A 12,284-nucleotide genomic window follows, 5' to 3' on the forward strand; every position below is an offset into this window, starting at 1 on the left:
GCCTCCCAAAGTGCTAGGATTGCAGGCATGAGCCACCATGCCCAGCCCATTTTGGGTGTTTTGTGGTATTCTTGAAGTGTCTGCAAAATTTATATTTAGTTTTCTTGTTGCCATTATATATCTATTTGGTCACTTAGTATCATAAGGAAAGAACTTTTACTTTGACAGTAAGAATCCCAGGTAGCCTGGGTGTGGTTGCTCAGCACTTTGGCAGGCTTAGGTGGGAGGATCGTTTGAACCCAGAAGTTTGAAATCAGTCTGGGCAACATAGCAAGACCTGATATCCACAATAAACTTAAAAGTAATTAGCCAGGTGTGGTGGCATGTACCTGTAGTCACAGCTACTACAGAAGCTGAGGTGGGAGGATCGCTTGAACCCAGGATTCAAGGTTGCAGTGAGCTATGATTATGCCACTGAACTCCAGCCTGGGTCGACAGAGCAAGATCCTGTCTCCTAAAAAAAAAAAAGAATTCCAGGTGCTTAATCTGTATTTGTGTATGTATATCTACATGAATTTATTATGCTACTATATATCTTTTTAATAGGAAGTTTTATATTAGTTCTAGTTTTTTCATTTACCTTGTTTGCTGCCACCCAATTTAGAGTTCCCTTCCCAAGAAGCAAGTATACAAGTGGGTGCTGCTGGAGGCTGGAGTTTGGTCTGATGTTGGCCTGAAATACTTTTCTCTCAGAGGGCAAGTTAGCCTTATATCTAACTACAAGTAGGACAAGGAGTGAATAGAGCAAGCAAGCACACCAGTGTTACACTACTTTCCTTGAGTTTTTCAGCGCTCTGCTTTTTTTATTTTGGTATTTTTTTTTCTATTTTAATTTTTTTCTTTCTTTCTTCCTTTCTTCCTTCCTCCCTCCCTCCTTTCCTCCCTCCCTTCCTTCAGAGTTTTGCTCTTTGTTGCCCAGGCTGGAGTGCAGTGGTGTGATCTCAGCTCACTGCATCCTCTGCCTCCCAGGTTCAAGCGATTCTCCTTCCTCAACCTCCCGAGTAGCTGGGATTACAAGCACCCGCCACCATGCCCAGCTAATTTTTGTATTTTTGGTAGATAATGGATTTTCATCATGTTAGCCAGGCTTGTCTTGGACTCTTGGCCTCAAGTGATCTACTCACCCTGGCCTCCCAAAGTCCTTGGATTACAGGTGTGAGCCACCTTGCCTGGCTGGATTTTTCATCTTTCTTTTAGCGTTCTATTTGGGAGTGTAAATTTGAAAGATAAAAGAGGTCTATGGGAAACAGGCAATGAAACAAGAAGAATTGGGTTTGGAGTTTTGTATCTACTTCTATTGTTAAATTACAATATAAAACAACGCAAGTTATTTCCACTGTAGGTTTTGGTATCCTTGTGTGTAAAATAAAATAAAAAGCTGATTAAGCTTTTCTCAGAGTATTTTATGGGATGCCTTTTATAGTCCGGGATGTTAATGGGTATCCTTTGAAAATAAGGTTCTGTGGTTAAATCTGGAAAAACATGAGGTTAAGCAGAGTTTAAAAGGCTATTTACTGTAAGTTTTAGACTCTTTGATGTATCATATGTATGTTCTTCAAACCTATTTGACCATGAAGCTTTTCACACACACACACACACTCTCTCTCTCTCTCTCTCTCTCTCTCTCACACCCGCACACCCCTTCTCCTAGGAATCATGTTTGGTAGAAAAGTAGTTTGGAAAATTCTTCATTCTGATATATTTTCTCTTTATATGATGATTTAGTTGCTGATTATTTCAGGGTTTTTTTTTCTGTTTTTTTTTTTTTTTTTTTTTTTTTGTCACAGGTATTATTCTCACTAAGGTTGGTTACTATACTATTCCATCTATGGATGACCTTGCTAAAATTACCAATGAAAAAGGAGAGTGCATTGTCTCTGACTTCACTATTGGTCGGAAAGGTAAGTGTGAGTTTAGCACTTAGTGATTAAGCCAGAGAGTTGCACCTTATTTTTGTAATTAGGGGAAGCTTTTGATAGCTGAATCTTTATTTTCCTACATTTGGGCCCACCTTGGCCTGAATCTTAGATACTTTGACTGATAAGTAACAAAACAAGAAAGACTGGAACCATGTAAATTTTTTTATTTGTATTTATTTTATTTTTTCTGTTGAGATGGGGTCTTGCTACATTGCCTGGCAGATCTCAACTCCTGGGCTCAAGCATTTCTCCTGCCTCAGCCTCCTGAGAAACACAGAACCATATAATGTTCTTTGGGCTTAGGTATACCTTTTTGGTGCTAGTAACTATTTGGGTCATTTTAATTTTCTGTAATTAAAGAAAATACTGGAATACCAAGAACTACTGAGAAAATTGAATAATAGGCAAGAGATGTATAACACTTAGCATGAACTTCATGTTATTAAGTTATTACTGAAAATTTTCTTGTGGGAAATGCCACTGTGCTATATTGTATTAAAAAGAGCTCCGGCATTTTAACCCATATGCCAGGCCAAGTGCGAAGGTTTGTTTATATAGCGGCATTATAGATAAATGGGAAGAGATTTAAGAAGGTTGTTTTGAGGCTAATGGAAGTTTTATAAAAATGCAGATGTTAGGCCTGTCGCAGTGACTCACACCTGTAATTCTAGTGCTTTGGGAGGCTGAGGTGAGAGGATCACTTGAGCTCAGGAGTTCTAGAACAGCCTGGGCAACATAGTGAGACCTCACCTTTACCAAAAAGTAAAGAAAATTAGCCAGGCCTGGTGATAGGTGCTTGTAGTCTCAGCTACTTGGGAGGCTGAGGTGGGAGGATTGTTTCAGTTTAGGAGGTTCAGGCTGCAGTAAGCCAGGACCTTCAGTCTGGTCAACAGAACAAGACTTTGCCCAAAAAAAAAAAAAAAAAAAAAAAAGAAAAGAAAAGAAAAATGTAGATTTTAAATCAAATAACAGTGTAATTGAAGTTACTCCCTAAGTCCCCATTCTTACCAGTCTAGGAATTGCTGAATGATTTAAAATACTAATACTTAAAACTGCTTTCTCCTTGTGATTGTTTAATCACTATAGTTGTAAAGTAGGTATTTGCCTTCATACAGAATGAATTTTTAACTATTTGCTCTGATTTATAGGTTATGGTTCAATCTATTTTGAAGGAGATGTGAATTTGACAAATCTAAATTTGGATGATATTGTGCATATCCGAAGGAAAGAAGTAATTGTCTACTTAGATGATAACCAAAAACCACCTGTGGGTGAAGGGCTAAATAGGTAAGAGTTTATGTACATACAGAAAATTATCAGCTAAATCACAATTTTTTTTTTTCTGTAAACATAAATGTGTTTAGATGTATGCTTCTGTAGCTTGCTTTCCTTACTATAGAGTACATTTATTGTCTCTACTTTGATTTAAAAGTATAAATGGCAAAGAAATGCTATACTGTGATTTTGAACTCCTTTTCCCTGATTTTATTTTTTTTACATTCCTTGGATTCTATTTTATTTCATTTCATTTCATTTTACTATTATTATTATTTTTTTTTTGAGATGGAGTTTTGCTCTTGTTGCCCAGGCTGGAGTGCAGTAGAATGATGTCAGTTCACTGCAAACTCCGACTCCCAGGTTCAAGCGATTCTCCTGCCTCAGCCTCCCAAGTAGCTGGGATTGTAGGTGCCCGCCACCATGCCTGGCTAATTTTTGTATTTTTAGTAGAGACAGGGTTTCACCATGTTGGCCAGGCTGGTCTTGAGTTCCTGACTTCAAGTGATCCTCCCACCTCGGCCTCCCAAAGTGCTGGGATTACAGGTGTGAGCCACGGTGCCCAGCCTCCCTGATTTTATTGGGTCCTACTGCTAATTTCAAAAACTCTTTGTAATAGTATTTTGCTTTATTCCTGTTTCTGCTGTGGCTATACTTAACTCTCTATTTTAGTGTGAGATCCTAGCTTCTAATATCTCTTTAGTCAAGTGAAAGAGCTATAGTTAAAATCATTTATCTTTATAACCTACCAACCCTGAATCAGGAAGAAATAGAAAATCTGAGCAGATCGATCGATCCTTTCCTTTCCCCTTCCCCTTCTTTTCCCTTTCTCTTCTTTCTTTCTTCTTTTGAGACAGAGTTTCACTCTTTTGCCCAAGCTGGAGTGCAGTGGTATAGTCTCAGCTCACTGCAACCTCTGCCCCCTGGGTTCAAGCGATTCTCCTGCCTCAGCCTCCAGAGTAGCTGGGATTATAGGTGCCCGCCACCATGCACGGCTAATTTTTGTATTTTTAGTAGAGACAGGGTTTTGCCATGTTGACCCGGCTGGTCTTGAACTCCTGACCTCAGGTGATCTGCCCACTTCGCCCTCCACAAGTGCTGGGATTACAAGCATGAGCCACCGTGCCTGGCCAATAATTAGTAAAGAGATTGACTCAGTAATCACAAACTTGTCAAAAAAAGAAAAACCTAGAATCAGATGTCCTCATTGGTGAATTCTACTAAGCATTTAAAGAAATAACACCAGTCCTACTCAGACTCTTCCAAAAAATTGAAGAGAAGGGAATACTTCCACACTTATTCTATGAGGCAAGCATTACTTTATTCAGTAACCAAAGACACTGCAAGGAAAGAAAACTACAGACCACTTGATGAGTATATCGATGAAACAGTCATCCACAGAGCCCTAGGAAGCAGAATTTAACAGCATATTAAAAGGATTACACATCATGGCCAAAAGATTTATTCTGGAATGCATGGATGGCTCAACATACAAAAGTCAGTGAAACATACCAACAAGATAAAGGAATACACCACATCATCATCATCATAATACAGAAGAAATATTTACCAAAATCCAACACTCTTTCATAATAAAGGCACTCAACAACAACAACAAAAAGGCACTTAACAAAGTAGGGATAGAAGGAAACTACCTCAACATTAATAAAGGCTATGTATGAAAAGCCCACAGCTAATATCATAATGTTGAAATACAGAAGGGTTTTCCTTTGAGACAAGTCAACACAAGGATGCCTGCTTTTGCCGCTTTTCCCAAATATACTACTGCAAGTCCTGGTCAGAGCAATTAGGCAAGAAAAATAAAAGTTAATACGGTTTTGAAAAGAAGTAAAATTATCTCTGTTCTTTGATGACATCTTATGTAGAAATCCTTAAAGATGCCACACATAAAAACTTACTGTTATAAACAAATTCAACAAAGTTACAGGATACAGAATCAACATGGAAAAATCAGTTGCACTGCTATACACTAACAACAAAAAGAAATTAAGAAAACATTTCATATATATAGTAGCATCAAAAAGAATAAAATACACACAAATAAACTTAACCAAAGAGGTAAATGACTTGTTTATACAAAACTGCAAAACATTGTTGAAAGAAAGTACACCAGACACAAAAATGGAAGACAGACCATACTCATGAGTTAGAAAACTTCATATTGTTCAGCTAGGTGCAGTGGCTCATGCCTGTAATCCCAGCACTTCGGGAGGCCTAGGTGGGCAGATCACTTGAGGTCAAGAGTTGAGACAAGTGAGTCTGGCCAACATGGTGAAACCCCACCTCTACTAAAAATACAAAGATTCGCCAGACGTGGTGGCGCATACCTGTAATCCAGCTACTCAGGAGGCTGAGGCTAGAGAATGGCTTGAACCTGGGAGGTGGAGGTTGCAGATTACACCACTGCATTCCAGCCTGTGTGACAAAGCGAGACCACATGTCAAAGAAAATAACTTAATATTGTTAAAATGTCAATACTGCCCACAGTGAAGCATAAATTTAATGCAGTCCCTATCAAAATCCCAGTGGCATGATTTATAGAAATAGAAAAATCCATATAGAATTTCAGAAATCTCCAAATAGCCAAACACTCTCAAAAAAGAACAATTTGGAGGTCTCACATGTCGGAATTTCAAAACTTATTATAAATCTATAATAATCAAAACAGTATGGTAGTGGCATATAGACATAAATACCAATGGAATGTAATAGAGAGCCCAGAAATAAAACTTCATCTATATAGTCAAATGATTTTCGAGACAGAGTCTTGCTGTGTTGCCCAGGCTTGAGTGCAGTGGTGTGATCATGACTCTCTGCAACCTCTGCCCCCAGGTTCAAGCAATTCTCCTGCCTTAGCCTCCTGAATAGCTGGGACCACAGAGATGCACTACCACGCCCGGCTAATTTTTGTATTTTTTGTAGAGATGAGGTTTTGCCTTGTTGCCTGCCCAGCCGGTCTCAAACTCCTGAGGTGAAGTTTTTGGCCTGCCTTGGCCTCCCAAAGTGTTGGGATTATAGGTGTAAACCACCACGCCCAGCCTTAAATGATTTTCAGTAAGGTATAAAAATTACTTGGGGGCAGGGTGGTGTGGGGCACACATAAAAAAACTTTAAAAAAAGAAGAAATTATTTGATCGGGAGAGGACAGTCTCTTCAACAAAGGATGCTGGCAAACTGGATATCCACATACAAAAGAGTGAAGTTACACCACTTACAAAGATTAACCCAAAATGGATAAAATACCTAAGCATGAGATCCAAAAATGTACAACTCTTAGAAGAAAACACAGAGGAAAAGCTTCATAACATTGGTTTTGGCAATGATTTCTCAGATATAACATCAAAAAGTATAAGTAACAAAAGCAAAAATAGACAAATGACACTGTATCAAACTGAAAACCTTCTGCACAGCAAAAGACAAGTGAAAAGGCAACCTATAAGAATAGGAGAAAATATATGCCAATCATATTTGATAAGGGGTTCATAGCCAGAATATAAAGATTCCTGCAATTCAATAGCAACAACAAAAATAATAACCCATTTAAAAAATGAGCAAAGAAGATGGGTGCAGTGGCTTATGCCTGTAATCCCAGCACTTTGGGAGGCAGAGAAGTGAGGATTGCTTGAGGCCAGGAGTTCAAGAAAATAGGAAGACCCTGTATCTACAAAAAAAAATTTTTAAGTAGTCAGGCATGGTTGTACACACCTGTAGTCCTAGCTGCTCAGGAGACTGAGGCAGGAGGTTCAGCTGAACTCAGGAGTTTCACCATGTTGGCCAGGCTGGTCTCGAACAGAGGTTACGGTGAGCTGTGATCATACCACTTGTGTCCTGCCTGAGCAGGAGAGGGAGACCCTCTCTCTCAAAACAAAAAAGAAGAAAATATTGGCAAAGGACTTGAATCAACATTTCTCCAAAGATATACAAATGACCAAGGAGTACATGAAAAGATGCCCAACATCACTAATCATTAGAGAAATGCAAATCAAACCACAATGAGATACCATACCCATTAGGATGGTTACTAGAAAAAAAAAAAAATGGCCGGGCGCGGTGGCTCACGCCTATAATCCCAACACTTTGGGAGGTCTAGGCGGATGGATAGCTTGAGCCCAGTCTGGCCAACATGGCAAAACCCCGTCTCTACTAAAAGTACAAAAATTAGCCAGGTGTTGTGGCGGGCGCCTGTACTCTCCGCTACTTGGGAGGCTGAGGTACGAGACTCACTTGAACCCGGTAGGCAGAGGTTGCAGTGAGCTAAGAATGTGCCACTGCACTCCAGCATGGGTGACAGAGCGAGACTCAGTCTAATAAGAAGCAAATGCCATGTGTCTGCCGATGTGGAGAAATTGGAACCTTTGTGCACCATTGGTGGGAATGTATAACAGTGCAGCCACTATGGAAGACAGTATGGTGGTTCCCGGAAGAGTTAAAAATAGAATTGCTGTCTGATCCAGCAGCTCCACTTCTGGGTATATATACAAAATTGAAAGCAGGATCTCAAGCATTTGTATACCCATATTCATAGCAACACTATTCACAACAGCCAGTAGGTAAAAGTCACCCAAATGTTCATTGATAAGTGAATGGGTAAACAAAATGTGGTATATACATGCAATAAAACACTATTCAGCCTACAGAGAAGATTAGTATGGCCCCTAACAAGGATAACACACATTCATGAAGCATTCCATATTTTTTATTTTAAAAATTAAAAAATATATGTTAGCCTCAGGAAGAAAATTCTGTTATATGCTACAACATGGATGAACCTTGAGGACATGCTAAGTGAAGTAAGCCAGTCACAAAAAGACAAGTACTATGTTGTGATATATCTGGGATAAGTCAACTTTATAGAAACAAAGTAGAGTGGTATTTGCCAGGGGCTCTGGGAAGCAGGAAATGGAGAGCAGCATCTACCTATTACATCCTAGTAGTCACTGTGTTTAGGTGTAAGGCATACAAAATGAATAGGATACAACACTTGAACTCTGGTATTAATATTAGAAGTGGTACACTACCACTCTTGTAGTCATCTTCACACCGATATTCCTGATACTTCATTTTCCAAGCATTTGTTTTTAGTAAATGGGTAGTAGCTGTTTTTTATTACTATTTAGTACAGTAGCCCTTTAAGACCTGCATAAGACTTGGTTCGTACCACTGGACTGTAACTTAAATAAGTTAGTGATTCCTAGCTTAAGTGTGAAGATTAGATTGGAAATAATTGATGTACCGTGGTAATTTAAATAAATGCAGTCTGACTCTAGAACCAGATACTGAGTTGTCAATGTAGGAGTGACTCCTTGCTCTTAAGCTTATGGGGCAAAACTCAAGTTTATGACACATGCAGAATAATTCCAAGGCAACATAGTTACCGTTATTCACTATTTATGTGTTAGCTGGCTTTCTGGTTTTACATATGAAGCGTTTTTACTTTAATTGGTTATGTTTTACAGGAAGGCTGAAGTTACATTGGATGGAGTTTGGCCAACAGATAAAACATCTCGTTGTTTAATAAAGAGCCCAGATCGCCTTGCTGATATCAACTATGAAGGAAGATTGGAAGCAGTTTCAAGGAAACAGGGAGCTCAATTCAAAGAATACCGGCCTGAAACTGGTTCTTGGGTGTTTAAGGTATAGTCATTTAACCCAGTTCGGACTTTTATAAACTATATTTGGAGTCACAAAACGTTTATGTTGGAAGGGATTCTTTCCTAAATTCTATTGATTGATTGATGGGGGTCTTGCCCTGTTGCTCAGGCTGGAGTACAATGGTGGGATCATAGCTCCCTGCAGCCTCAAACTCCTGGGCTCAAGCAATCCTTCTGCCTCCGCCTCCCAAGTAGCTGGGATTACAGGCATGCTCTACCATGCCTGGCTACTTTTTAAAATGTTTGTAAAGATGGGATTTCTCAGTGTTGACCAGGCTGGTCACCATCTCCTGGGGTCAAGCAGTCTTCCCTCCTTTGCCTCCCAAAAGTACTGTGATTACAGGTGTAAGCCACTACACCCAGCCAAATTCTCTTTATTTTTAGAAATTCGGAAAGAGATGTACAGATACATTATGATTCACTCCAAACTACAAACCTAGTTAAAATCCAGCAGTAATGAGTTCTTACAAACTCTAAGGGCTCGTGATTCAAGTCCTCTACCCGACTCCTATGAGGATTTATAAATACATTTCTAAGGTGTAGTTTTTCTAATGTTTGTCATCATTAGGGACTTCAGCAATTCATCAGGCAGTTGTCTATTGGATCAACTCTTCCTATGTAATTGTCATGCTTACTTTTAAAGATTTTTGGAGATGAAGAGGTTGACTCTCCTTTAATAGTTTAATCCAATGATTTCCTCCCATTCTAGGCTGGTTGAATTATTTAACTTGTTAAAGGCCCTTGGGTAGATAGAGGATAACAGGCAATATATGTCTGTGAAAATAAAAACAAGTCTTTAAGTTTCCTATATTAATGATTACAGTTTAAATGACATTTTAATGTATATTATGTAATCTTTATTAATTTACTAGTATGAGCAACTAGAGCATACATCAAACGTCTTCTAAATCTTAGATAAAAGTGTGATAGGTGATATATTTTGCTTTAAATACTTTGATATTTCTCTCCTTTTCTTTCTTTTTTCTTAAGGTAATGCTGCAAGATTGCAAAGGAAGGTATTGGGAAAGCATAATGTTTAAGTTGTTTTGTGGGGTTCTTCTCTTCCTTAGGTCTCCCATTTTTCTAAGTATGGCCTTCAGGATTCTGATGAAGAGGAGGAGGAGCATCCATCTAAAACTAGTACAAAGAAGTTGAAGACTGCTCCTTTGCCTCCTGCGGGCCAGACTACCCCCTTGCAGATGGCTCTTAATGGCAAACCTGCACCTCCACCTCAGGTAGAGAAAAAAGGACAGTGAATTTGAATGGAATCCGTGATACCGAAGTTGAAAGCAAGTCATTCAGCTAATACAAAGCTGTTTTATGACCCTTGGAACTTTGAAGAGTACAAACATTGGCAATCACGTTGAAACAAGTACAAGGGAGGGTGTGAGGTCATGCAGGCATCTGTCTTTTTACTGGAGAGATTTAAAGAATTCTCTTGCTGTTTGGATTATTCCTCTACAGATTGTCATTTTTAAACCCTTTGTTCTCTCTCATTTGGACTTGCTGAATTCTCCGCTCAGTGATTAACTTAAGATTTGCTCATGTGGGTTCATGCACAGTGAATTCTGCCTTTATTGACTACCTGATGTGCAGTTTAATCTTTTTCTTTACCTCCATGGTTTTTTAAAAGTTAAATTAGCTTTCTGAAAGGGTTTTTAATCTCCATTTTTTTAAAATTGTTTGCTTATACTTCGGGTAACCTTGATATTTGTATTTTAATAGTACATAATCTTTATGAAAAATAGTTTTGGAATGTAAATGAATTATTTGGCTTGGGGAGATCAGGGCCTACATTGTTTATCGCAATTACTTGTATCATTGATATGGGATTTCTTTGTAAAGCATCCTCTACCTCTCAGCTGCTGAAAGCTAGACTTTTGGTATTTTCTATGCTATAATTCTTATGGCTGCTGAAATGTGTGGTTTTTATAATTTATTAAATAATCTCTTAGGAGGCATTTCTGGAGAATGTGTGTATATACATGTTTGCGCGTACAGGGTGAGGGGAGGGTATGATAAATGTGGGAAAATGGAAATATATTGACTTTTATGTTTATAATCTTTGTAGCATTTAGAATGCCCCTAAGAAATCTCCATTGACAAATGAAATGCTATAAATAGACTTGATTTTCCAGTTATCCATATTCATTTTGTCTGTCATATGCTTTGTATCATCTCCTTCTTTCCTAATTTTTTATAATCTTATATATATTTATTATATATATATATATTTCTGAGGGAAAGAGTCAGATGGCCTTATTTTCTGTAATAAAAGTAATATGTAAGATCTTAAAGATAACCTCTTTCCAGTTGGCCCAGCTGAAAAAGAAAAGCTTCATTTATGGACAGACAGGAAAATGTTTGTAATGTTGACAATCAGTAGTTTCTAGGTTCTTTAATTGCCGGAAGAGAAGTAGTAGAAAAATAACTATAAACTCCTATATTGACACTTGTGTATGTGAGAGCTCTTTGAAAAATTGAGCACCCAAAAATTTCAGATCAAGGTTCTAGCAAAAAGAGGTAGTAAGGATTTAAAATGGGCAAGTAGCTTTTTTTTTTCCTTTTTTTTTTCCTCAAGAAAGGGTTGTCGCCCAGGCTGTAGTGCATTGGTGCAGTCTCGGCTCTCTGTGGCCTCTGCCTCCCAGGTTCAAGCAGCCTCATTCCTCAGCCTCCCAAGCAGCTGGGACTACAGGGGCGTACTGCCACGCTCATCTAATTTTTTGTATTTTTATTAGAGAGGGGATTTTGCCATGTTGGCGTCAACTCATGTTGTCTTGAACTCCTGGCCTCAAGTGGTCCTCCCACCTTGGCCTCCCAAAGTGCTAGGACTACAGGCGTGAGTTACCACGGCTAGCCTAAAATGGGCAGGTAGCTTTGTCTGAGGAAGTGGAAATGGTCTTTGACCTTTTGGTTGGGGAGAGCAGAAATGAGAGAAATGGATAGAGGTATTTAGATGTCCAGACTTTAGGTTTTGTTTACTTGCATTATTTTCGAAGGCCTTGAGCTTGGTATGTTGGAGCAGAAATGTAGGACTCTAGAGAATTCTTTCATATTTATTGCTTACTGACCCAAGTGAGGCTGATGGGAAATGCCAGTGGTTTGTTATTAGCACCAAAGACTCTACATTTTACTTGGCATGGGGAAACTAATTGTGCCGTTTCAGTAAAATGGAAACAGCAGTCTTCTCATCTCTGTGTCAAGATGACGGCGTACCGTCACCTCACCCCTTAAAGAGGCTGATTGCACAACTTCAGCTTCTTTTTTTCTTTCGGGAGAGAGGCCTGTTTCTTTAGGTATTTAGGAAGATGTGTATTTTTCTTTAATGGTCACATTTGTTCCATTACCTTTTATATAATATCGTCAGTCCCCTGTTTCCAGTTGGTTCTTAAGCCTCGCTTTTGCTCTTAAAAAAAAG

The 12,284-nt window shown here is 38.8% G+C and overlaps 1 protein-coding gene and 1 non-coding gene across 8 annotated transcripts in view; both read left to right on the top strand.

Moving 5' to 3' along the window:
* NUP98 (nucleoporin 98 and 96 precursor) overlaps positions 1 to 12,284 on the top strand; it is a 121,586-nt gene that overhangs the window by 73,494 nt on the left and 35,808 nt on the right. For all 7 annotated transcript variants that reach the window (XM_063671964.1, XM_054440114.2, XM_063671966.1 and 4 more), the window contains 4 exons: positions 1,788 to 1,901; positions 3,068 to 3,206; positions 8,672 to 8,849; positions 9,937 to 10,101. In XM_063671964.1, the coding sequence (XP_063528034.1) occupies positions 1,788 to 1,901; positions 3,068 to 3,206; positions 8,672 to 8,849; positions 9,937 to 10,101 (596 nt within the window). The remainder of the gene's footprint in view (positions 1 to 1,787; positions 1,902 to 3,067; positions 3,207 to 8,671; positions 8,850 to 9,936; positions 10,102 to 12,284) is intronic.
* LOC129009110 (U6 spliceosomal RNA) lies at positions 7,811 to 7,912 on the top strand. Its single transcript, XR_008492650.1, has one exon. It is a non-coding gene; the product is annotated as a U6 spliceosomal RNA (small nuclear RNA).

This window comes from Pongo pygmaeus, chromosome 9 (assembly GCF_028885625.2).
Source record: "Pongo pygmaeus isolate AG05252 chromosome 9, NHGRI_mPonPyg2-v2.0_pri, whole genome shotgun sequence".
Lineage (NCBI taxonomy): Eukaryota > Metazoa > Chordata > Mammalia > Primates > Hominidae > Pongo > Pongo pygmaeus.